This window comes from Solenopsis invicta, chromosome 2 (genome assembly GCF_016802725.1).
Source record: "Solenopsis invicta isolate M01_SB chromosome 2, UNIL_Sinv_3.0, whole genome shotgun sequence".
Classification (NCBI taxonomy): Eukaryota; Metazoa; Arthropoda; class Insecta; order Hymenoptera; family Formicidae; genus Solenopsis; species Solenopsis invicta.
The window spans coordinates 11,616,657-11,643,504 of NC_052665.1; the positions used below are offsets into that span (position 1 = coordinate 11,616,657).

The 26,848-nt window shown below is 31.7% G+C and overlaps 3 protein-coding genes across 4 annotated transcripts; 1 reads left to right on the forward strand and 2 right to left on the reverse strand.

Moving 5' to 3' along the window:
* Positions 1-207: 207 nt before the first annotated feature.
* Positions 208-1,631, forward strand: LOC105196794 (ragulator complex protein LAMTOR4 homolog). Of its 2 annotated transcripts, none has more exons than XM_011162909.3 (3): positions 208-420; positions 532-644; positions 720-1,631. In XM_011162909.3, the coding sequence occupies exons 2-3, from the start codon at positions 573-575 to the stop codon at positions 960-962; spliced, it is 315 nt and encodes a 104-aa protein (XP_011161211.1). In that variant the 5' UTR covers positions 208-420; positions 532-572; the 3' UTR covers positions 963-1,631. The 2 variants fall into 2 exon arrangements, with proteins under 2 accessions (XP_011161211.1, XP_011161210.1); XM_011162908.3 differs by having other exon boundaries at positions 211-420; positions 570-644.
* Positions 1,588-4,499, reverse strand: LOC105196797 (coiled-coil domain-containing protein 130 homolog). The gene is made up of 5 exons (XM_011162910.3): positions 4,106-4,499; positions 3,556-3,871; positions 3,023-3,283; positions 2,619-2,751; positions 1,588-1,997 (listed from the first exon to the last, which is right to left on the reverse strand). The coding sequence occupies exons 2-5, from the start codon at positions 3,865-3,867 to the stop codon at positions 1,777-1,779; spliced, it is 927 nt and encodes a 308-aa protein (XP_011161212.2). The 5' UTR covers positions 3,868-3,871; positions 4,106-4,499; the 3' UTR covers positions 1,588-1,776.
* Positions 4,500-7,719: 3,220 nt separating this feature from the next.
* LOC105196826 lies at positions 7,720-19,806 on the reverse strand. The gene is made up of 6 exons (XM_011162958.3): positions 19,186-19,806; positions 13,280-13,831; positions 12,089-12,365; positions 10,452-10,550; positions 8,358-9,333; positions 7,720-7,827 (listed from the first exon to the last, which is right to left on the reverse strand). The coding sequence occupies exons 1-5, from the start codon at positions 19,189-19,191 to the stop codon at positions 8,369-8,371; spliced, it is 1,899 nt and encodes a 632-aa protein (XP_011161260.2). The 5' UTR covers positions 19,192-19,806; the 3' UTR covers positions 7,720-7,827; positions 8,358-8,368.
* Positions 19,807-26,848: the final 7,042 nt, after the last annotated feature.

Here is a 26,848-nt window from a genome sequence, read left to right on the forward strand (position 1 = left end):
TTGTACAATTGTGTAAAATATAGAAATAGGCTACGAGCAATATTGCCGCTAAATTGCATATATCGTCTTACCATACTATCTAGCATAAATTTCTACTTTATCATTGTTGGAGCGATAATGGAATATGATAATGTATCGATAGAGTAAAAAGTATATTGTATAACAAGGATTCCTCAAGGTGGCGGTACTTTATAAATCTAGAACGCACTCCATGTTGTTACATTTCATTGATATATAAACAGGTTTCCCAACCTCAAGTCGTCCTTAAAGATTGTTATCTTGGTTGGCGAGGCAGAGCGACATTTTTTTCTGTCAGATTCGTTCATTTCGTGCAAAAACGCATCGAAGTGAAAATAAAGAACGTCGGACAAAGACAGTTGTATCAGTCGTACTTTACATCTTTTTTTCAATTTTAAGAAAGTAAGTTAAACCAAAATTAAAACTAATTTGCATTAGTGTAAAAAAATTTGAATATTTTTTATTTTACATTATTATCTCTTGTACTTATTCCCTTAATTTTATATCGATTAGCATGTATTGATTCAGAACAAGTCACCTCTTGTTTGTAGAAAATGTTGGCATTGGAGCGCATACCTGATCAAATTGGATATCTGGTATTAACTGAGGATGGTGCTGTACTAACAGTAAGGAACTGTTTCTTATGTTGCTCTTTCCTTTTCTATACCAGCATAATGAATTTTTTTGTATTTGTATCATAGTCTGGAGGAGATTTGGAAAATGATGAAAGAGTGGCAAATATTATTAGCAGTTTGGTCACACTGACAAGCAAAGTTGATCCCAAGGCATTCCCCTCTAATGATCCTTTTGATAAAATATCGATCAAGTATAAGGACCATTGCTACATTGTATGCCTCTCTAACAAGAAGATTTATGTAGTGAAGAGAAGATTGCCATCTCCAATTGCTGCAATTGTTGAGCAGCAGCCTACCATCGATGTCTAGATATGAATAGTAATGCCGATACGATGTTAAATCTATTTCTTGCAAGCGTTTATATTCAATACAATTTCTTGCAAGAAATCTCTATTTACTGTTTTATATCTATAGAAATATGTGTATTCTAAGAAAGAAGTTAGTGCAATGTAGTTATAGAAAAACTTACATTACTGCCTCTGTCAAATTCGTGTCAGATTACACATTGGAAAGTAAAGCCTACACACAATAGAAGAATACTAGATATTAGGAATAGGAATTAAAATTTTAGAGCCAGTTTCCTCAATGAAACACTACAGATAAATAATAAATTGTATCTTATACACATTTATATTTTATTCATATTATGCATTTAATATTTATCAAGGAAACAGATTCTAAAATTTTAATTCCTTCTTCTAATATCTAATATTCTTCTATTGTGCGCAAGGTCTAAAATTGCAAATTTAAAATTATAATTTGATCAATCAGATATTTTTAATTTTAATCCATTTTCTTTTGATCGGATAAAATTTAAATTTTTAATTTATAATATTCAATCTTCAATGCACAGTCTGATATGAACTTTATGGGATGGCTTCTTTCGAGTAAAAAATATTCTTCCAACATGTAATTCAATGAAATTATACATAGCTACAATTAATCATTTTCAAAATATATTTTATCAAAATATTTTTGTATTTTGTTACATGTGTTGCAGTTTACTCTTAATATTAGTGAAACAGTAAATGAAACAGTTCTTGTGAAACAATAAATTTTATCTTCGTAATATTTTATTTACAAATATATATCGTACATATCGCTTTGTGATAGAAATAAAGTACTAAGTATCACTATCGGTACTGGAACTGTCGTAATTGACCAAAGATGTGTTAGAACTACTAGCTTTGGAGGTGGTAGTGTTATCAGTTACTTCTTGTATCTTCGATGATTCCTGGCTTTGTGGTTTCAATCGGTTAATCGAAGAAGATAGTTTTTTTCTATTTTTAGATCGCACGATCGAGATTAAGCGTTTCAATTCTGTGCCTCCTTTTCTCCTTACATCTAAAAAGAAAACACTCAAAACATAAATATATAATAGGGAATGTGTATTATAGTTTACTCGAGGTGCTTCTTTTTTTCATATAAAATCATGATCGAATTTTCAGAACAAATTAGTACGTTTATAATTATGTAAATAATTCTAAATTTGGTCAACTTTCTTGACTGTATAGTTTTTTTAAGAGAAAGTTTAAAATAAAATTAATTTTCTATATTTCAATACTGTAATTCTTTAGAAATATCTTCCCTTGCCTTGTGGAAAAATTTGTAAAATTAAGATATCAACTAGAAAGAGCATCCGCAAAAAGGATTCTTTGCTCATATATCAGTCCTCAATTTTGGAATCGAATTTTATGTCAAAAAATAACTCATGATGAGACATTAATCACAGAGAAATTTTACATTGAACATACGATTGGTTTCAGAGATATAGAGGGTCAAAATAATCACTCGCCTACTAAGAAAGTACTAACAACACTTTATAACATAAATTTTTTGGAAAATTGATACTCGTGGGTTCTTTGAGTTGTCGGTTACGTATCTGATACTAGATTTAAAAAATTAAAGATTGCGAAATTAATATGACGAATTCAAATACCTTCTTAAAAAATATTGAATAAATACCTTTCTTAGGAGTTAGTAATTTAGCTAGTTTGATGTCGTCTTCATGCTCATTTACTAGGTCAATATCTAGTCCTGTCTTTTTTAATAATGCATGATCGTCAGCTTGCTTCTTCTTTAGCTCTTTCTTTCTTTCCTGAAATGAAATGCACTAGTCATTTAGTAAAAATTCAAATTTATTATTATTAACATTAAATACATTTTGTATGGGAAAAAACTTGTATTAATTATATAATTATATTCATCGAATTATATATATATCATTTTTGAAATTGTACGAACTGCTTATCATGCAAATTCGTCACTTTTATTCCAGTTACTTTAATTTTTAATTTTTGAGTCAACCTCTTATTTATTTTTTTGCAAAAAGAATTATCAATACAGTATTATAAAAATAAATTTGTTACCCGAAATAAAGCTCTCACGGCACAGTTAGAGCTGTAATCATCTTTCCAGATACTCTCATTCATGGCTAATGCGCCTTCCAGTGCTGAATCTCGAGATTTTGCTACTTTTTTATCTTCTATACCATGTTCTAATTTGTACATTGCATCGTCATACAATCTGCATGATACTTCTTTAGTTTCTGGTACTACTTGTTCATTTTGTTTAGGATCCCACCGATTTTCTTGACGTCTTGCACCACTCACTATGACATAATCCAGATTCTAAGAAAACAATAAGAAATATTAGCAAATATTGCTAAAGTAAATTCACATATTATGATCATCGACAATTCATTTTATCATATTATTCATATTATAACTTGTTTGTATAATCACAAAACTAAGTGTCTAAACATAGAATATTGAAAGTTTATTTTATGCTACAAATCAAAGGTATACTTTTAATGAAAATGTATCACTGGCAAGAGTTTTAAAATAATAGTTTATTATATTAGTATGCTGTGTCTAGACGATTAGTTTCTTGCCTAACTTACAGCTGGATCAGTTTTTATTTCAAAATGATTATCACAGAGATGACACTTCATGCGAAACTGATAGAGCGGGGTACTATAGTACATTCCAATCTTCTTCTTCTCTGCGTTGTATCTGACACCCATACCAATATGATTTTCACATCCATTGCACCATATATTGTAAGGCATCTCAAATCGTATGATCAAGATGCCCATATGGAGCTTGCGGGCTCGCTCACGCAATGCATGAGTGCCTAAGAATTTATTGAGACCACCGGCACGGGGATCATAATCCGGTGGATAGTATAAATTCGTTCCCTTACGTTCTCCCATTGTGCTACAATTTATTTATATACGAAATTAATTAGAAACATGAATGTTTAGCAAAGTTAATAATTAATAAATATAGATAATTACTGGATAATAAAAAATACAAACAACTAATTGTTAATAAATTATAGACAATTGCTAAATAATTATTTAAAAAATTTTGTTTTCTCTGTCATTATAATTTATACGTATCTATATGTACAGTATAACAATTATTCTCATAGTAAAGCTATCATTGTACCTTAATTCTTCTCAAAGCAGATATAACTGAAGCAAACTGAAGTGTCTTGAAACAACTCTGATGAGCCGTAAAGATTCGCCTCTTACATCGACTTTGACGTAAGATGTAAAATGACGTAAAATAGGTTAGAATTATGATAGAAATAGAAGGGTTACAAGGGTATGGCTCTTGCGTATCCTTATGGCAGCCAACTTCGCACAATACATCGCATCCGACTGACAACGAATGTTGGCACGAACGCTCGACAATTTACTTTACTTCCGACACTCCACGAAATTCTCGAAACGCTCGCATCAAAACCTCGTACGGGACGACGAGGATGCAACTTAAAAATGCGCCGCGACGCGCAGCGACACGCTACGTCTCCCCTCCCCCCCGTCTTCCGTACCGACCGACTGCTGGCACTGCGTAGTAGCGGCGCAGCGGCGCGCAGGCGCGTGGACGTGGCCACGCGCCAGTCACGCCGCTACGCAGTACGCAGTCCCAGCAGTCGGTCGGTTAGGGAGCATGGCGGAAGGTCGCGGTGCGTCGCAGCGCATTTCAACTCGTATCCGAGTGTTTCGAGAGTGTCGTGGACTGTCGAAAGTGAAGTGTCGGCCTTCGTACGACATCCGTCGTGTCGATTGCATGGTGCGAAGTCGTGTCGCGTTCAAATCGTGTTTCGCAGCTTCTCTCCGTTGCTTCTTATTTCGAGTTTCCGACACGCGTGAGCACCAGGAGGGTTTCGAGAGTTCCGAAAACGAAAGCTCGCGCGTTCGTGCCAAGTATGAATCAAGACGAATCGTCGTGAGGAGAATCTTGGATCCTTCGTGTCGCCCAGACGACAATGATCGGTCGGGATAGCACGAAGTCGCGTCGCGCGTTTAATCGTGTTTTCTCCGTTGCCCCGTATCCCGTATCTCGAGTTTTCGACGGGCGTGAGTATTTCGGGGATGCCGAAAACGAATCAAGAATCGCGCGTTTGTGCCAAGTATGAATCGAGAGGGGGAGGATCTTCGAAAGCGGCGGCTGAGACTACGAGAAGCTGAAGCTGGACGGAGCGATCAGCGAACAGTGAGTCGATTTATTTGTACGAGTATCTACTATTTATTTGCCCCTACATTTCAGTATTTGTGTCTCGTCCTGATTGCGCTCGCATAAATTGCGACTCAATAAATCGCGCTTAAGCCGTTAGGATAGGAAAAATTTAAAGTTCGTGTACGCGCGCTCGGCACTCATCCCTTTGCCAGGTGTGCCAACAGACGCGATTGATATGCTTTTCGAAGTATTGACCGACTGTATGTATATATATTGGCATCGTAGTGTATGTTCACGTTGTAGAGATGGCGTATGGCGTCTCGAAAAATTGTATCAGCTCAAATAGGGGTAACTCATTACAATTCCCCTTGAGCGTTATATATCTGTTTTGTGATCTCAACTAAAGCAAGAAATAAAAAAATTGTATATGTTTAGCCTAATAGGCATGTACCTAAGGCATGTAACTCCAATTTTTTAAATAAAAAAATATCAGCTCGAATGAATCGTAGACACGTACGGCCATTGGGCTTTTTCTTCTCTTCTTCCTTTCAATTTTCTCGTAAAATCTATCCTATCAAAGTTTTTTTATGCGTACTTTTATTTTACAGAAGGATTGCGATTTTCTCTTTTTTTTTTGCAATTGTATAGAGAATATACAATTTTGCAATCTTCTGACGCAGTCTTCGTTGATCAAATGCACTATGATTTTATTTTAATTTTCTTAAAAGCCCGCAAATAAAAAATAATTTATCATATTTTATTGCTGCAATGGCAGATAAATAACCGTGTTGTTATGTTGTATAGATATGTCTGTCTTTTTGAAGCAAGCGCAAAAATGTAAATCAAAATCGGTACTCATACACAGTCTCTCTACCCTATAAGAGCTACAATATTCTTAGAATATTATTAAAAATTAAAATAATATTAAAATAATATTCCGAAAATATAATATTTTTTTAATATTAAATCTAATATTTCAAGAATATTATTTAATATTAAATAATATTGTGTTATAGGGTATATATGTGTTTGCGATTTCCGATCATCAGTTTGTTTCCTATGTCCCATGGAGCGGAACTTGTAAATGCGTAATCAATGCAAGCCAATGACAAACATTATTCCGGCCAATCTCATATAAGTGATCTACAGGGAGGCTCTTGCGATTGATTAGCGCTAATTGCGCATTCCGCAATTTCCGCTTTGATACGTCATCACTATGTTGTTATTAAACGTTAAATTTAACTTTTCTAACAACATTAGCTTAATAATATTAAGATTGCACAATTTAATATTAAAATTACAGAAAATTGAATATTTTTGGATGTTTATTCTTTTTTATTTCTGTTGTTCTATATTAGAGAATATTATTCCGCATTTGTGAAAATCAGTAAGAAAAACTAATTTTATATATGTTTAGATAAATAATATACAAACTACTCTGTTATTTAGTAATAATTATATTTTTATTCTAAATTTTGTCAAATGCAGATGACTAGAGAAGTGCTATCATATATTTTTAAGTTGCTTTATTCTTATTTGTTTATTGACTGATATACTCTACCATCTTTTAATTCAGTCAGCTCTTCTGTGTAGAACGAAGCTACACTTATTTTTCGATGAAAATTAATCAAATTATTGAATTATTGAAAATTAATCAAATTATTGAATTTACGCGTTACTAAATTGTTGCATGAAAATGGATATTTCTAAAATTTTAATAATTTCAACGAATGTAGATTTTTAAAAATATATTTGCGTAAATACCAATATAAAACAATTATGAGCTACGAGTGAATTATCGGCTAATATCGTCGATTTTAATTGTCTATCTCTATAAAATTCAAGTAAACATTCCTAGTGAAAAAAAATTTTATATTTTTATATTTTTTATATTTAAAAAATTGATTTCTAAAAAGGCACCGTAATTTTTTTTTAAAAGTTATAAATTTTTTTTTCAAAAATTGGAAATCTTAAAAATAGGTTTTAAATATATTTGTATAAATAAGGAGATATTTTCTTATGTAAACGTTACTTATTTCCTAAAATTCAGATAGATATTTTATATAAAAGCGATTTTACATTTATTTATTTAAAGAAATTAACACGTACATAAGATACGAAGACCACTTTTTTTCATGGCTGTAAGTCTCTTTGATGGGTTCCATTGTTCTAGCATCTTTTTAAGACTTACACATTTGCGTTCACCACGATCAAAAATGATGAAACAGATGGAATGGAACTTAGAAAGTCTTTATCACAAATTAAATAATTAATTATGTAATCGCTACTATTGTTACAGAATTTATGTTACAGATATTATTTCATTAATATCCGAGTTTAGATAGTTTTCTAGTTTGCCTACAGAATTTGTGCAATTATTCTGTCGACAGACCGAGATATGTACGGAGCTTCTCAAAAGATAACTTCAAATCTCCGCTTCGATAGAAATCTTTCGAGACGCACAATGTAACTGTACAATACGCGTCGATGTCGTAGACTCTCCGCGTGTTTCACTGGTAGATAGAATCTTTCATCGGATGTATGTGTTCTCTTGTGCTGGCTCGGAAATGTATTCCACTTTCGCCGATTCCTCTTCTTCGCCTCAAGCGTGAGCATCGATGATGAAAGTTCTTATCGTCCATAGGGGTACAGCGGCTTGTACCTGTATCTGGCTGGGCGAGGATAATATGCGAACGCATAGACCACTGCAACAAAGAGCACGGTTGCATGCAATAAAATATACACTGATGCCTTTTGTTATTGCTGACATGTGATAGAAATATTATATTACACGATTAATTCTTTATATAATCTATTAAAAATTAATTTATTTTGTTAAATAGAAAAGTCAAGGGTTCTTCAAATATATCTTAAGCTTAATGCCTTAAGCTTTATAAAAAGTGTCACTCCAAAGCAACTTATGTTTTTCGATTGCGAATAACTGCAATGATTTCGGATAAAGCCTGTGACATAACATATGTAATATTGTCGGGAAAAAATATACATATAATTTTGGGATAGAAAGATATGATATCACATTGCTAAATACATGTTTGGGATAGAAAGATATGATATCACATTGTTAAATACACCTATCTAAGCACTTTTTATTCTAGTATTTGGAAGATAGAAATAGTCTTGGCTCCGAAAAATATTCGTCATATTCGACAAATATTGTAAGCTTTTTGAAAAGGTTTATATTCATACGCCCGTCTATTGCAATCGTCTCCGTTACCTGCCTCGACCTTAGAGCCGATGGAGCCTCATCTTCTGTAACGACGCGTAACGCGCGAGTCGTTTTGCAAACGCCCGCCTCTGAAGAATGTTCCTCTTACGGAAATGATTCAGCGTGTCAAGTGCCGAGGCCGGTACCAGCGATCCTTGACTCTGCCAGTAGTAAGCCGATGGCATCGGACTTAGAAGCGGAACCCTCAACGGGCCGCCCAAGCTACCGTGGAGGTAGTTCGCGAATTGGGGTTGTCCGTGAAAGTCTGCGTGCGGCTGCAACTTGGGCAGATCGAGGACATCTTGATGAGAGTTTAGAAGAGATACTTTCAAGGGCGCAATCTGTGGCTCAGTGTCTACAGATATGCTCGCATATACCGATGTATCGTCATCATTGTGCGGCAACTTGGGCGAATTTAGTAGAGAGTTATGCGGATTCGGGTATTGAAGCGGTGGATACCCCAAGCTCAATTGGTCCGATAGGTTTGGATCCAGTTCGAAGTTCGGGAAATGATCCAACGTTTGTAATTCGGGCTGTTGATAAGCGCTGTTTTGAGCGGCCGGATAATTCTGTTGTGAAGTAATTTTCAATAATTCAGGCTGTTTGTAAATGTCGTCTTGAACAGCTGAATAATTTTGCTCGTAATTATGCGCTGGATTGTTGTGGTTTGCGGGATAATGATCTGGTATACCATAGGGCGGATGTTGAGCGGGAGGATAAGAGTCCACGTTGTTATTGTTGTTATTGTTGTTGAGGCTATTCTGACCAGCTACGGTTTGATCCTTCGAACCGGTGCTACCTTTTGGCACACTGTTCAATATATTCTTGATGGCAGTATTAGCGGAATTCTTGAATGATCCACCAAAACTCTCTTCTAGTTTGGTATGGTCCGGGCTCTCTTGCACCGCCACCACATTCGTATGTTGATTGCTGTCCAGGTCAGATTTCGTCGGTGTCACGATCAGCAGGCCGCCCTGACCATTGTCTGTGAACGTGACGTCTGTCAGTCTCTCGTCGACAAGTTTATTCAGTGCTTTAGAATAATAAGTACAAGTTCGTTAGTCGAGTTGGAGCATAAAAGCAGGTACCGTCCAGACCGAATTAATATTTTGTTGCATGTGCACCGAGGATATTGTAATGTGTCCGTCGAGCGAGTGCCAAGTGTGGAGTAATATGACCATCCAGTTCTACATTCGCATGTTTGATACACTTACACTTACTTGTAGGAAACTATCACAAGATTTGTCACAATAGTAGTGCGTTTGTGTGTCGCGCTAATTTCTAGAAAAGTGTATTTTGATTGTGATATAGGAACAATCTCTTTATTTATTTTTTTTTTATTATAGAGCATGCCAAATATTCGACATAATCACTGTGTATTATTTCGCCATATAATAATTTCGCTAATAATTTTGATATCAGCGTCATTACGAAACATACATATATACATACAAAATTAAAAGAAATTTTTAAAAAGTATGTCAGGAAATGGGCTTTACCTGCCTCTCACCAACTTTCGGGGAAAGTGAAAGGTCGCGTGCTGATACAGTCATGGGAAAACATTCTAGGACCGTGAAACGAGATGTTCGTCCGAAAGGAGTTCATTGACATTCACTACGTCGTTTAGCGATAATGACATGCGATACGGAAAAGGAAATTCAGGCGTTCACGAATCGCATTAACATGCTTTGAGACAAAATCGAAAGTGTTATTTAGTGAAGGATTATATATTATAATTGATTATTTATGTCGACGTTTGGAAGCAGAATTTATTCGTGAAAGCAATATTCGCAATAATCGATTGAATTATGTTTTGATTAAAATTGAATACAGCATCTTTTGCGATTTAATTATTTCGCAATCAGAAGAGAAAATTTTTTAAAATAACTTTTATTTTGCTCCAAATCGAAGCTGTTCTCTTTCCTCAAATAACTGCTTAGTGCAACGTCGGAAATATTAGATGAACGTAATTACACTCATCAAGTCTTCATCAACGCGTAATCACTACTCTAAGTTAATTGCCGGTATCTTGGAAAGGCGCAAAGATATGAGAATGGAATCCACAAAACTTTGCGATATTTGCATATGGAATGTGAAACCTACCGTCTGATGGCACGCCGTAGGCCTCGTGTGCTGAGAAAGCACCAGGAACTTCAGAAATATCCGAGTTTGGCGGTGGCCTTGGGTAACCGGGATCAGGACCTATAAATTTGAAAGAAAGCATTTGACAAAACACTATCACGAGAAGAAATTAAGATCTTACTTTCAATGCAATTAATTCAATAATCGTAGATCGAGATATGATGCCAAACGTGGTATAATAACGTAAAATTTTTGATATAAATATGTAGTGTCTACCAAAAGATTCTGGTCAGATTTTGAGACTTATAGAAAATTTTTAATTTCAAATGAAAGGTTTCCTATAAACATGGGTCGAAAAATTTTTTCTTAAAAAATTAGCATCTAAAAACCTCTAAAATTACGAATTTAAAATTATTTTATACATTTTTTCAAATATCAAAAAAAGTAAGCGTTTTAAAATAAAAAGTGCTGAAACAAAAATTGCAGAGAATTAAATTATATTTTAAATGAGATCAAAGTAATTGTAGTATGTTATCCATAGGTTTTGCGGTTTTAAATGTACAAAAAATTGTTTTTTTGATTCTCAATGATAGAGATAATTTAAAAACATTCTTTATATTGTTATTGCTTTAGCTATTTTTAATCTTTTTTAAATTTTTACTATTTTATTATATATTACTGTTTTGCATTACTTCTGCATTTTAATGTACTATTTAAACCAATCATAAGAAGATAAAAAGAAGAGCGAAAGGCTAAAAGAAAGTTAAATGAGAAGGAAATGAAACCAATCGAGCCTCGTGAACATCTAATTGAACAAATAACGACTTTTGATCGTCTAAAATTAAATAGGGAGAATATTCGTAACGTGACTAGATCGATCACTACTCGATGCCAAAAGTGTATTGAAGCTGGAGGAGGACATTTTGAGAATATTTTTTCACGTTCTTATTCATTTTCTATTACAGCACTATACTTTTTTCATTAGTTATAACATTCGATTATTATCGCTTCTCGTATCGATTTGAGAAAATCGAATAATATTCGGTTAAGCTTTGAACGCATGATTAGCGTGAATATCCGACTTCGCGGATAATTACGCGTTTACTCGTAAATATTATAATGACTTTCTGTAGGGCTACTATTTCTTGATATAAAATTATATCTTTGATCGATTTTCACATTTAATCGGTTGAATATGGCATACAACATGGTGAGCGTATAATAGAAAGTAAATTCGAAGTTTTTAGTACTATGTACATGCAATGTCTACTAATTTGTGTGTGTAACTTAATTTTTAATAGCTTTCTAAGTTTTCTGGTTTTTTATTATCGCAATGATTACGGTACCGTAATCAATAAAATTCGGGTGGGATCTAACTAAATTTTTAGATACTTTACTAAAATTGTTCTTTTTTGTAGCCGATACACAAAAATTTTTTTAAGGCCTAAAAATCTTAACAATATATAATATTAAATTGCATTAAATATTTGAAAATAACTCTTTTTGCAAAACCCTTTTAATTGCAAAGTTCTCAAAATTGTAACTTGGTGGAGCAATTTGAAGCAATTAGAGCAACTAGATTTATATTCAACATTCAAAAAACTATAGGAAATAGCCATTCTCGATATTCGACAAATATTATTTTTTATTTATCTTACCTATATGTTGAGTCGGTGGATATGGTGGATAGTCGTAATAAGGTTCTGGTGGATAAGGCTTTGCTTGCGCACTGGCTGCCAGTTGTTTACCAAAGGATGTGATGACATCTCCTGCTTTACTAACAACTTTGCCTTTGCCCGCCAGCAAGTAGCCACCTCCTTTAACCAGTTGTCCCTTGAGAGCTAACACGCCGCCACCTATTGCCTTGAGAGCTTGAAACATCGTGCTAAAAATTGCTTTCTTGAAGTCCCATGGGCCAAATGGCTTCTCTTCATACTGAGGAAATAACGAGATCAATTTTAAATTATATCATAACATTAGATTGAATTTTATGTTGCATAACAAAATAAACGTGAACACTCTGAAATAACTAAAGTGGAATATCTTATTTATCTTTTATCAGCATCTTTCTCACATCCTTGTTCTCTAATTGGCGTTGTATTAAATTACTCGTTACCCAGCATAATAGCTTGTTTAACACGTGACGCCGCGATTTTCACTTTGTAGTGTCATTTACTTTAATTGCTATGCGGAACATATCGCGATATCCCAGAGAATAATCCTGACGTTGATCAAGTAATTAGACGAGCGGATAATGATCAAAAAGGCAAACAGTAGATGAAGAACCAGTTAGAATTTCGCTCCTTTGCGGTAATGTACGTGGATGACCTGAATTTCCAGTATAAACTTTTCTTTTTTGCAACTGCAGAGCATACCGATTAATCCAATATGTCAGTTTCTCTCGTTTTCCTAAATTTAATGTAAAAATCTAATTCTTTTGTTACTGTTTTATTTTTTATTTTTTATTTTAATACTTTTATTATTACTTGTATTTATATTTAAATAAACCTTATTCAAAATAAACAAAAACGGAAAGTACATGAATGTTGACATTAATGGTGTGCAGTAACATATAGTACTGGGTGAATTCTACTTAACTGCTAATTCAAGTTAGTACAATTTTTGTTATAAAAATTTTAGCTTTAAATAACATTTAATAAGATTTTTTATTAAAATATTGTTAATTTAGTGAAAATAGTGAAAAAATATCATAACATTTTTTTTAAGTATAAAAAATCGTTAATTTTTTATGTATTTTTACTCAGAGTAGTTTTTGTATAAAAAAAATATATGAATATAGTAGTCCAGGATTAAAGTTCATCGCGTACTTAAATAAAAGTATGAATTACCGAAGGATAGGCATGTTCCACTGTAGGTGCACCATACGCGGCCGGTTGTTTATATACAGCTTCGCTGCTACTCGCAGAAGCTTTCGCCGCGGAGCCACTTGATGCACTCGCGACTCCGCTTAATACTCCACCTGCTATGCTGGTCAAAAGACTGGCAGATCCATAGTCGAAGCCTCTCTTTATTCTCTCCCGCATCAGCGCAGCGTATCTCGGATCCGTAATAACGCTGATAGCTATCATCTTTTGATCGTCGATTCGCTTATTCGTATCCGATTCCGTTTGCTCCGGAGAAATTTCAGGTATCTCCCAAGATACATTCTGATCCGAGCCACTCTTTGTCGTATCTAACTCATTTTGACCTATTGAAGACTTCCACTCCTCTAAAAAACTCGAGAGATTAGACTCTTCGGAATCCTCCGCGATTCTTCGATACGGTGCTAATCGCTCCAGTTGCTCCGCGGCCTTCCTTAGTAACGTGTCCTGATCGCTCTCTGTGGGTTCTGACCGAGCCATAATTATCGAGCACCACGTTACCACCAAAAGTTTCCTTAGCTGAAACGCATGATGAAACGACAAATGCGGGGAATTACAATTAATCCGTAAACTTCGAAGAAATATCAAGCGACTTTTCGCTATGTTATATACAAGACAGAATGATCGAACACATTCATTATGTTTTATAAACGTATTATTAATATTATTAATTTTAACGACTAGCTATAGCTATGGAATTAAATATCTTAGATTTAAGGTAAACGTCCCAGTGACCGGACATGCGCAGCTATATCCGGACAGCTACACAAAAACTTGCGTTAAAGCCCAATTGTAATGTTAAGTATTTAAATATTATAAATAGGCTTTAATATTATAATACAGAAGGAATTTGAGATTAATATAACAAGTTTTTGTGTGGCAGATTTAGGTGCATGTTTGGTCACTGGGACATTTACTTTAAATCTGTGTAGTTTTGAATTTTTGTTGTTGATCAAATCGTAACGCTTTTGAAAATATACGACATGAGACACAAAGATACATATCTTATATGAGCGTTATAAAGCATTCGAAGATAGTCGAATATATGAATTGCTACGATGCTTTACAATTTAACAAAACAAATTAATGGATTGTATTTCCATCAGCAAGTCTGCTCAAACGCAATGAAAACGACCTATGTTTTAAACGAATGATCATGAACGATGAAAAATAGATTGTGTACAACAATGTGGAACGAAAAAGGTTCTGGGGAAAACGAAACGATTGTTAACGAAGCCATTGTTAACCACTCTAAAAGCTGGTCTGCAACTGAAGAAGGTAATACTGTATATTTAGCAGGATTGGAAAAATATTATTAGGAGCTTTTTCCCTACAATCAGAATTGAATTGAATTAATGTTGTATGTTGAAATAAAATATTGCAACGTTTCTAAAGGTGAACATTTTTATTATTCCAGGAAATGGAAATGAATTGAAATGGATAAAAATTGATTTTTGTTATTTTACCGAATCCAAATTCTTAATTTTTTGAATTCATTTTAATTCATTTAAAGCTTATGAATTCTTTGAACCCATATTAGTTTATGAAATGAGATTGAAATTACATGAGTCCTATTCTTTCCTTCTAAGAAATGTTACGCGAGCCATGCAATTCATTTTAATTTATAATATAAAATTAAAATGACGTAATTGCTATTCCTTTAATCCAAAAAAATTCAAAAGCTTTAAATTTATTTTTGTCCATTACGGGATTGAAAGAAATAATTTTTTTAAATCAAAATAAACTTTGTGAATCATGAATCCATTTTAATTCGTGACACAGGATTGGAACCAAATTATTTTTATTTTAACAATGCACAAAGATTTTCTTGTGAATTATGAAATAGTAAATATAAAATGAGAGAAATTGCTTTTTTAAACATTAAAATAATATTTTTATTTTAATTTTAATCAATATGATTTAATATCCATAATATTTAATTATAAATTGATTTAATATTATGAATCAATTTATACATATTTAATTCTTTAAGAATAATTTGTACAATGACATTGTTCAATGACATACATAATTTTATATTTTTGGAAATAAAATTTTGAGAATAAATTTAAATCTGTAATGATATATGAATCGGAAATATGGCAGCTAAAAAAAAGTTAAGAACAAACTGTTAGCTACGGAAATGGATTTTTAATGAATAACAGTGGAAAAATCCAGTATAGAATACAGAAGAAATGAGGACATTAAGAGACAAAAGGACGTGAACAGAACAATTGTAGAAGGTATAGAAAAACAACTAATATGGTATGGGCATATACTCGAAAGAAGAATGATGAGAGAATCCCAAAGAAAGCTCTAGAGTGGAATTTTATAGAGAAAAGAAAGAGAGGAAGATCAGCGATGACATGCAATGGTTATAAAGCATTACTAGAGCAATGTCGAAAAAAACCTCATAGAGGATGATTTCTAAAACAGGTTTAGCGATTGGAAACCGAAAGACGGGTTACACTATAAAAGTGGATATATATATTCTAAATAAATAAATAAAATACATTTTAATAGAGACAATAATTAATTTTTTTTTAATATTTCACAGCAGTATCGTTTTTATGAAAGAATCTGATGTGCTTCTATTTTCATATATATACATATATACTGCCGTGAATATCTAAAAAAATTATTTATTGCCTTTATTAAAATATTTTATTTAATTATTTAGGAATTAATTTACTTTATTAGAGAAAGTTAACGCAATCATAGAAGAGAATTAACATACAAATGTTTAAATTCATGACAAAAAATCACTTATTCTATTCTTGCATAGAAAGTATTTCAATTTTACCGTATTTAATTCTTTTCTATCCATATACACTGATCAAGAATTTGAATTCAAATGGATTAAACTGAATTACAAGTTTTCAATCCATTTTAATTTAATTCTGTTTGTTGGGATTGTAATGTTGTAGCAATATTACAGCAACATTTCACTTTTATAATGTTGCAACTTTGCAATTAAATATTTCTACAATATTGATACAATCTTTCTGTGCTAGAATAGTAAAGGTAACGGCAATAGATAAAGATAAGTAAATATATAATAGACTATTAGAGATAACGATTCAAATATAATTTAATAAAGAAATATGTACATACTAAGGAAACCTCTCCTTTCTTTATCTTTCTTCTTTCTTGCTCTCTTTAGCGAAGCAGAGAAAGAAAGAGGAAAAGGTAAAGAAAGAGAAAGTAGGAGTTGAAGAAGAGAAAGAAAATGAGGAATAAGGACAAAAGCCTAAAATAAGAAACCATTAACACATTGCAAAAATGTGAATAAGAAAATGTAATATAACTATAGATATAAATGTTAAATTGTATTAGATAAGCTGTATCAGATAAATAAATAAAAAATTATATGGATCGAAATAGGATCGTGATAGTTAATTAGAATAACGAAAAAGGCTGTATTGGTTGAAAACATCTTTTTGTGCTCAATAATTTTCTACGTGAATTTAAAAACATCTACAAGATTCCTCAAACTGTATGCCTCTATTAAAATGTATTTTATTTAATTATTTAGGAATTAATTCACTTTATTAAAGAAAGTTAATTAACGCAGCCATAAAAGAGGATTAACATACAAATGTTTAAATCCATAACAAAGAATCACTTCTTATTCTTACATAGAAAATATTTCAATTTTACCACACTTGCTGCATACTTGCTGAATTTAAAACACAGCTTTTAAAAAAGAACTCAAAAATATAATTACGAAAATTAAATTACAAATCAATTTAATAATTTTAATGTTTACCAGTATCTCTATTGTCCTCTCTTATTCCGAAAAACTGTAAAGAATTTATTGCGAAAAATATTACCTCAACCAGGATTTAAATCTGGATCCTCCAGTATTCTGTTATTTAAATACTAAAGAATTATATTTTATATACTCTTTTATTTAAATACTAAAGAATTATATTTTATATAAATACAAATCTTATAAATCTTATATTTTTTTAGAAGTCTAAAAAAAGAAAGTTGGATATTGAATTTGACTCGCATTTTTAAGTGCATTAGACTTTATCTAATCTGTACATGCAACGACATCAGTTTAATGAATGACGTTTACAGAGATCTCATAAATCACAATATCGTTTAGGGAAGTCTGTCTGATTCGTTAAGCATCGTTAACTTTTTATCACAATGCGTTTTGAAGGTCAAGTATTGATTTCCGAATTGCTCGAGCGTAGAGCGCATCGACGCGAGCGTAGCAAGTAGAGCGATACTCGGGTGAAAGTCACACGACTACCGGCAATTCGAAGTGCGTTCACCACGCGGATCGCCATACATGACTTGAGGCAAGAACGGCTATATCACAAATGTGAATGATTTCACGCAGGTATCGCGAGACATGTAAAAACCAAACTAATTACTGATAAGATTTACGTTACACAATCTGTCTTTGTCTCTCTGTGAAACAATCACTTCCGGGTTTTTACATTGAAATCACTTTCTTTTCCTCTTTCCCTTTTTTCATGAACGAGGTCATTACTCTGTCAGACCAAGACAATAGACGAAAGAACAAGAACTGAATTATAAGACGAAAAGTAATCAAGAGGTAAAATTAGTGGCAATTGAATAGTCTGCGATTTCGCAGAGAATTGCTCCACTTGAAAGAACGAGAGTGATCCATCGTAACCTTGATCTTGCATGCATACAGCTATCAACTGACCTAGTTTGTCTGTAATCGTTTACTGCGTGTATCCTCAGCGATTTCTAGAAAAAGTGGTATAGTAAATAGTTGCTAATAAATATTCCCAACTTCCGTACTCAGGACAAAATTGAAAGCCTTTCAGACCAAAGTTATTGTCATAAAATAGAAAGGTAATAAAATTTCCGCTGCAAGGTTTCTCTATAGCCATGTGTCAATTTGTGTCATTTGGCTTGATTATATCACTTATTTGTCAACTTTTTCATCTTTCGTCGCGTATCGGACAAGCATAATAGATGGAAAGTGATCTAATTAGAAAATAAATCGTAGAAAAAGAGGTATGAAAGCGGTATAAGTGCAAAAATTTAACTTTTTAATACCTTCGCAATATATTTATAAATTTCTAAAGTATTTTTGAAGAGTATAAAAAAAATATGGAAAATTTTAACCTCTTTCTCTTTACAAATAAAGGCTCTTAAAAAGAGAGAAGCTTAGAAACATCAGTACACACGAGATAAAATATTCAAATTTATTTAACGAACAACCAGAAAGAGAAATTGTAATCAGATAGATGGAATGTAAGCAATCGTATGCAAAGTGTCTAGTGTCAACAATACGAATTATAATAAACAAATTAACTCGCTGAGATTGGCATGGAATTTGCCGTACTATAGAAAATGAAAAAATACATAGAGTTCGACTAACACGGATTAAGGCTGCAGTAATTATTTCTTTACGGCTTGCAGCCTCCGTGACCAAAGACGCCATGAAGGAAGCTATCCCGCATAATTTTCCTCATTGTTGCAAGTGTGAAACTCCGAGTATACCGTAGGAAGGTTACGGCCAGACTTCGTAGAACTTTCACGTGGATAAGAAGCGAGGCCCCTTGCTCTCGAGTGATGTGAAATCCGCGGTTAACAAAGAATTAATAGTTAAAGAAGAAGAAGCGCAAAAGATCGTATCAATGATTCAGGGATTATAGCATTTTTTAGTTATTTGCTGCAAGATCCGCAATCTCTGCTGTCACGCGATAAGCTAATCGCAAGAAATTGACAGAACGCGTGAATGATTTTAATATTAAAAGTCGTGAATGTAGAAGTTTTTTCCAATTGACGCTTAAGTATTAAGTATCGACACTTCACACGTCTCCACAAATTAAAATAGATGAACAGAGCTTTCGAGCGCTCAAAAACTGTGAAGCGCGTACCTTCATATTTGACTTTCACAGTATGACGGTGAAATGAACACGGCACTCTCACTGAACTCACTGACCATCTCCACAGAATGTATCTTCTCTTTATACCGACTCCCACTTTGTTGATGACCAAGAAAGTGACATCCACCTTGTCGAGTTGTGATTGTTAAAATTAACGCGTATGGTTATGAGTTACGATGTTTGCAACGCGTGTGAGATTACTTTGTGAATGATAATTATATGGAACTTTATTATTTATATTACTCTGTATGTATAATTGATGTGATGAAATAATTTATTATGAAAAAAACACATTGTGATACAAAATTAAAATGTTTCTATTTTAAAGAATGTTTTTTAGTTATAGTTAAAAGGTTTTTTAGTTAATTAAAAGGATAATTTAAAAACTGTTTTTTAGATTTTTTTTCTTAGTCAATGATAAATTTTGATGAATATCCAAATGTTGCTTCTGAAACTAATTGCGAAGAATAATTTGAGTTATAATGATTTATGCAGTAAATAATCATATTTTGTTGCAGTTTTAGATAAATAATTTTTAAACAGATAGGTAATATCAAATAAATTTTTAAGAAATATTTATTAGTTTTATTACTATATGTAAAAAATTTGATTTTATTTATAAAACTTACTTTTTTGTTAAATTTGAAAATAAGGGGATCCCAATGCGATTTTACATAAGAATAAAAAACAAAAATAACTTTTAAATAAAAAAATTGTGCAAAAATTTTACACAGATGCTTAAACATAAACTTAATATAAAAAATTTTTATATTAATTAGAGATGTGATACATCCTTAATATTTTTGTAATATTTTTTTATTATTTTAAATTTATATTAAATCGCAAGATTGTTTACACACACTGCTGCATAAGTAGAATTTGCAAAAGTTAAAAATAGAAATATATTTTATGAAATAGCAGCGGAAATTTTATTGATCTTTTTCAAATTTTTTAATCGTATTTGATCGGCTTTGCGATCAAATACAATGTCTTATTAAAATTTATTCTGAGTTTGCTACATGTTCTAAAATTTTAATATATCGCTAATTTTGTTAGTACTTTTAATACAGGATTATTAAGTAGAGAGAAAGGGGGGGAGAGAGAGAGAGAGAGAAGAGCAACGATAAATAAAATTACATAACACTCTGAATGCAACAATACGCTCAAGAGTATGTCGCAAGGTTAAAATGCAACGACACAATAAAATTATGCGGATATCCGTAGCTTTTCATCGTGTCAGATTGTTGAGTGTTACATCGTGGAACCAGCAATCGTGGAACCAGCACTTTCCTTGATTTCCATTGCATTAAACCTGTCACGAATGCAGACTGAAATTTGCGACACTAAATGTAATTACGCGTTGGGAAATGCGTCGTAGAAAGGCGGAAAAGGAAAAATGTAAGGATGTTGTTTTTGACGAAATTTGCGAGTCGCCTCACGCGAACGGAAGTATTCGGATGAAACGCGTATCTCTTCGGAATATTAATCTTCTTTACTAAGCGAAACGTTCATCGTCACTTTGTTTCATGTATATCTAATTTATAATAAATCATAAAAAAAAACTTTTCTAAATAAGAAATGCTAAGTTCATAAATACTACTCAAAGTTAACTAAAAATATGCAAAGATAACCAAAAAATTTACTGTTTAAAAATGATTATAAAATCAATCTAATTAAGTTTATCGTTTTTGAAACTACGTGTCATATCTGCTGTTAAATCCGAACGAAAGTGGTTTGTGTTCTTAGTAGGAAACTCATGAGCAAATTAATTTCGAAATAAGGCTATCTTTAAAATTCATTTTTTATAACTTTTTTTAAGAGGTGCTTATTCTTCAAATTTTGCATGTATCTTCCACGTACTACCCAGAACGTGTGTGCAAAATTTTAAGAATAAGTTCCTCTTAGAAGGAAAGTCATGAATAAATTAATTTCGAAGAGAGTCCACGATTGAAATCGATTTTTCCTAACTTCTTTTCTAAGAGTAACTTATTCTTAAACTTTGCATACAATTTCTGAATAGTATGTGGAACCTGCAAAGTTTGAAAAATAAGTTTCTCTTCTCTTAATTTAATTTCTCTTAGTTTCATTGTGGCTTTAAAGTTTATGCAAGTGTGAATAGTTAGTCATGTAGTTTTGATATCGCAATTAGGCAATTAACATCTTTTATTTTAGGTTTAATAATTGATTTTTTGTTATCAGAAATTCTCACCATTCTAGTATAACATTATCTCTTTTTGTTAATGTACAGCGATATAATTACTTGTTAATTATAAATTTATATGAAGATTAATTATTACTTATATATTTATATGAAATTAAAGAAAAAGATGTAATTATTATAACACAGATGTTTGATATTGAAGTAACAACTTATTGATTTTTGATTTCTTGCAAAATGTGTTGTAGAAATATATGTTTAACAAATCTATAATTATTTATGTAACTTGCTATTATCTAGTTTGATAAAAATATAATTTAATATGACAATCTTTTACAAGATAAATGATTTTTTTTATTTTTTAATATATATTGTAATAAAATTCTTGTTTAAGCCATGTCTTACTTAAATCATCTATTAATTTAATAAAAGATTGATTTATTACTCACAGACTCTATGCGCAACAGTATTTATATCTGCCACCTAATTATGTTAATTCTGTAGCATAAATATAGAAGATGTATCAAAACAGTGCTCGAATGAATCAATATATTATTTTAAATAACTTTATTATGACCTATTTTCTAGCGAGTTTTAAATCCGCCGCGACATAGCGCTGTCCTGCTCGACTTACCGACCGACCGTTACCGTCTGAGCGACCATGGGCAGCGGCGTAAAACCGCGTAGACGGCGCAGATGCGCGTCGTATGCTCCGCGTCGATGGTGCGGAGTAATATGTGAATCAGATTACGTGCTGTATATGTAACGGAATACACGGATCGTGTCGAATTAATAAACCAACGAAGGAGGAAATAACGTATCGGCCGTTTAATTGTTGGAGTTGTTGCAAGTGGCCTCGAATTTCTGGATTCGCACGATTCCATCGACCGCCGACTCGACTTGCGTTGTACTCGCGCGCGGCGTCGGTATGAAGTTGCCGAGGTTCAAATGTTTCGTCAACTTGTAGGAGCGTCATAACATATATCGGTCGTTTCATTTCGACGGTGTTCAATCGCGAGTATCGTGTTATAACAGTTAGTTCGGTCGCGTTTTCGCGTGTGTGTTGCTTTGTCCATGCGACGAGGGAAACGCGAGACGACAACGAAACCCGAATCTCATTAGATTCGTTGGCTGGGCAGCTTCAATTAAGGTTATCTTCAGGGCATCGGTGAGTTTAAGCACCGTTGTGTAGCAAGGGAACACGGTTCCCTCGATTCAATCTTCTGCTATAACGCATCGGTCGTTTTATTTTAGGAGTGTTCAATAACGATTGTCATAACAATGAGTTTGATCGCATTTTTGGAATGTTGCCTTGCGTTGGGGGGGGGGGGTGACGAGGTGAGATAACGACAAAACCTGGCCCGTGAGGGCCCCTTCGGAGCATCGATGAGTTCCAATGTGCATTGATTGGACTCGAAACGACGACGGCACGCATTTTCACGAATTCAGTGCTATGTCATTAGAATTGACAATCCAGCCTGAGGGCAGGAAGAAAGGCTTAAGAGAGGCATCTCGCCACTGGTGGAACAACTTTGCAGTAAGTTCAAGAAAAATAGGTCATAATAAAGTTATTTAAAATAATATATTGATTTATTCGAGCATTGTTTTGATGTAACTTATATTTATGTTACAGAATCAATGTAGCTACATAGCAGATAACTCCATTGTTATGTATAGAGTCTGTGAGTAATGAACTAATTTTTGATTAAACTAATAAATGATTTAGGTTAGATATGGTTTAAACGAGAATTGTATTACGATATATATTAAAAGATAAAAAAATTGTTTATCTTGTAAAGGATTGCCATATCAAATTATATTTTTATGAAATTAGATAATAGTAAGTTACATAAATAATCATAGATTTGCTGAACATATAATTTACAACACTTTTTGCAAGAAATCGAAAATCAATAAGTTTTTACTTCGATATCAAACATCAGAGTTATAATAATTACATCTCTTTCTTTAACTTCATATAATATAGATAATAATCTTTATATAAATTTATAATTAACAAGTGATTATATCACTTTACATTAACAGAAAGACATAATATATTGGAATAATGATTCTTTGATAATGAGAAATCAATTATCAGACCTAAAATAAAAGATGTTAATTGCCTAATTGTGATATCAAAACTACGTGACTATTAACACTTGCATAAACTTTGAAGCCACGATAAAGCTAAGAGAAATTAAAGAGAAGAAATTAAGAAAAGAAGAACTTATTTTTCAAACTGTGCAGCTAACTTCTACATAACTCAGAAATTGTGTGCAAATTTTGAAGGATAAGTCCCTTTTAGAAAAGAAGTTATGAAAAATTAATTTCAATTGTGGACTTTCTTTGAAATTAATTTGCTTATAACTTTCTTTCTAAGGACTCATTCTTAAAACTCTGCACACAATTTCTGGGTAATATGTGGAAGTCACCTGCAAAGTTTGAAGGATAAGTTTCTCTTAGAAAAAAATTATGAAAAATTAATTTTAATTGTGAACTCTTTTCGAAATGAATTTTCTTGTGACTTTCTTTCTGAGAGGTATTCATTCTTAAAATTTTATATGTTCTGTGTGGCACGTGGAAGATACATGCAATGTTTGAAGAATAAGTCTTTCTTAGAAAAAGTTGTAAAATATTAATTTTGAAGAAAGACGTTCTTCAAAATTAATTTACTGATATTTTTCCTTGTAAGAGAGACTCACTTTTAAAATTTTGCACACACTCTGGATGATACGTGGAAGATGCAATGTTTGAAGAATATGCAATGTTTGAAGAATATGATAAATATAAAACATGTTAAAGCAGGCAACAGATGTCTGCTTTGCAACAGAATTAATTTTTAATAAGTTTTCTTTTTTACTATATGACATACTTGTAAAACTTATATAAAAATATTATATTTCAAATATGATAATGTTGAAATTTCCCTTATTAAATTTATAAAATAATTTACAGTTAACTGTATCAAATTACTTAATTTTATTTAAGCAGCAGTATTATGTTCTTGTTGCAGATTCAAATGCGGACTGGTCCTGTTTACTCTTCGGCGGTATTGGTGAGAAGAATTAGGGATATGGTGATGGTTTTTTTTTTGCCGAAATCGTTATTACCGAAATCAGTGCGATTTATTGTGCTTGTAGATTTTTAGATATGAATCCAGTAAGCAGAAATTACTAACATTAAATAACATTTAAAAATGTTGTTTTTTTGTGCATTTTTAAACGTTTTAAAGTAATGTTGGATAAATATTTTAAAAAGATTGTCATAGATTTTTTTTCAAAACATTGTTGAAATATTTTAAAAAACATTATTTCCAAGTTGTGATCACAGTTTATTTATATTGATGTTGTATACAAAGTTGAATACTACATATGCGAAAACATTATATTTTATTAAATATTGTTATTGAATGATATATTAACATAATAATAATATTTTATGCTTACTGGTTTTTGTGTGGGATTGTATGAGAAAGAGATGTAAGTCAATTCTTTCACTTAAAAAAAAAAACACTTGTTAAGAAGTTTGTTTAAAATTTAAAAAATCACTTTGTTTTAATAAGACATTAATAATCCTAATTTATATTTAATTATGGCGTTCTCAGTTGAATAAATGTTCTTAATATTTTATTAACAACATAATTTTGAAACCATTTACAACAATAATATGGATATACGTACGATTTTCTATAAATATTTTCTATAAATAAATTTTTAATTTGTTATTATTGTGACTTATATTTCTTATCTATTTTTTGTAATTCCACTTTTTGCATGAACCTTTTTTAACACCAAAGTGACATTTGAGTTTCGTAAGCTGCGAAACAAAAACAAGTCAGAAATCATAAATATTTTATGCGCGTCAATAAATATCTATTGATTTTTTAATTATTACCTGTTTATACTTTTTGATTTTTAATTTTATATACGTAATGTAATAACACAATCGTAATTGGAACAAAAGAAGTACCGATTTATATAGATTTGCGAAAATTGCAATATTTTTTATAAATATCGTAACTTTTTAATTATTTGTTATTGTGATTAAGTTTCTAAATAAGGATAGATATTCCGTGAAATAAAGTTTGTAAAGAACGCCGCGAATTGTTTGACGTTATTAAATTTCACACAAGTATTTCACGAATTCGCGTCGCGAGTGTAATGAATAAAGTGCAATCAACGTGGGATGTAAGGATGTTACTGGACCATGTCTGAGCATTGTCACGTGGAATTGCAGTAGAAGATACATCGATGGAAATCGAGGGACCTCGTGAAGTAGTGAGTGCTACTGTAAGTTTAATCTGTTCTTTTTGATTATACATTCTTTTGCTGTTTGTTACACTGTAATAGCATCAAGTCTATTGCCTAACATGTAGAAGAGGTATGCTAAGTTCAAAATTATGTAATATACATATATTTGTATATAAATATAATATACATATAATATACATATAATATACATATATTTGTATATAAATATAAATAAATAAAAATAAATATAAATATAAATATAAAAATACATATTTAAATGAATTTGTATATAAAATAAGATGATGCACGTACATGATGTAGATAATCAAGAAGAACAGATTATATTGCATGCTTAGGAATGGAAATGCTTTTAACAATCGCATTGATTTCCAAAATTTGGCTTGTCGCGTTTTGCGATGTATTTATTATTATTTTGATTTGATTTGAATATTTGCATGCAAAGTTATTGTGCATATATGCAAAATTAATATTTTTTTTTTCTAAATAACTGAATATTTTTATTTTTATCATATTTTGGGGAGAAATTATTTGTATATTTATGAAATATTAATAATGTATTACATGAATAATCTATTATTATATGATTAATGTATTGTACTCATTATGTTGCAAACATAATGACTTTACAACAAAAATTTTTCATGTAAAATATGTCGAGATGCTAAAAATGACTGCGAATATATGAATATTATTATTAGTTTGCAACATAAACTTCAAAGATAGCTTTTTACTCTTTATTTTAATTATTTAAAATTTATTACGCATTATATTTAAGTGACGCTTGATTTTAGAGCCTGATTAAGATCCAGTTTTTCTTTATTTGATTAACTTATGGTTAAACTTAATCTGATATTTTACTCAATAAGCTTTGCCTATTCATAATGATGCCACAGCTGGAAGCTTATTTATTAGATAAAACATCAGATTAAGTTTAACCATAAGTTAAGCAGATAATGAAAAGCCGGACCTAAATCATGAAATTGTTCCAGGCACTAGATATAAAAAATATTAAGATATTCTATTAAAGACTCAGTTGACTAGGATATTTATTATACAAATTGCGGAAAAAGAGAAAAAAACAAACAGATAATCGTATAAGGGCATATAAAAATGTAAAAATATTAAAAATGTATTATTTATATATAAGAACATATACAAATGATTAAAAAGTCAAGATATTTACAAAAAAATATTCTAATTTTCGCGAATTTATATAAATTCG

Excerpts from the sequence above, each read along its gene's own strand:
- LOC105196794 (XM_011162909.3), top strand. The coding sequence starts at position 573 with ATGTTGGCATTGGAGCGCATACCTGATCAAATTGGATATCTGGTATTA. Across the intron at positions 645-719 it reads AGGATGGTGCTGTACTAACA|TCTGGAGGAGATTTGGAAAA; the intron begins GTAAGGAACTGT and ends TTTGTATCATAG.
- LOC105196797 (XM_011162910.3), bottom strand. The coding sequence starts at position 3,867 with ATGGGAGAACGTAAGGGAACGAATTTATACTATCCACCGGATTATGAT. Across the intron at positions 2,752-3,022 it reads CCGTGAGAGCTTTATTTCGG|GAAAGAAAGAAAGAGCTAAA; the intron begins GTAACAAATTTA and ends ATTTCATTTCAG. Across the intron at positions 1,998-2,618 it reads ATTACTAACTCCTAAGAAAG|ATGTAAGGAGAAAAGGAGGC; the intron begins GTATTTATTCAA and ends TTTTCTTTTTAG.
- LOC105196826 (XM_011162958.3), bottom strand. Across the intron at positions 12,366-13,279 it reads TGGAACATGCCTATCCTTCG|TATGAAGAGAAGCCATTTGG; the intron begins GTAATTCATACT and ends TTATTTCCTCAG. Across the intron at positions 10,551-12,088 it reads TCCACCGACTCAACATATAG|GTCCTGATCCCGGTTACCCA; the intron begins GTAAGATAAATA and ends TCAAATTTATAG.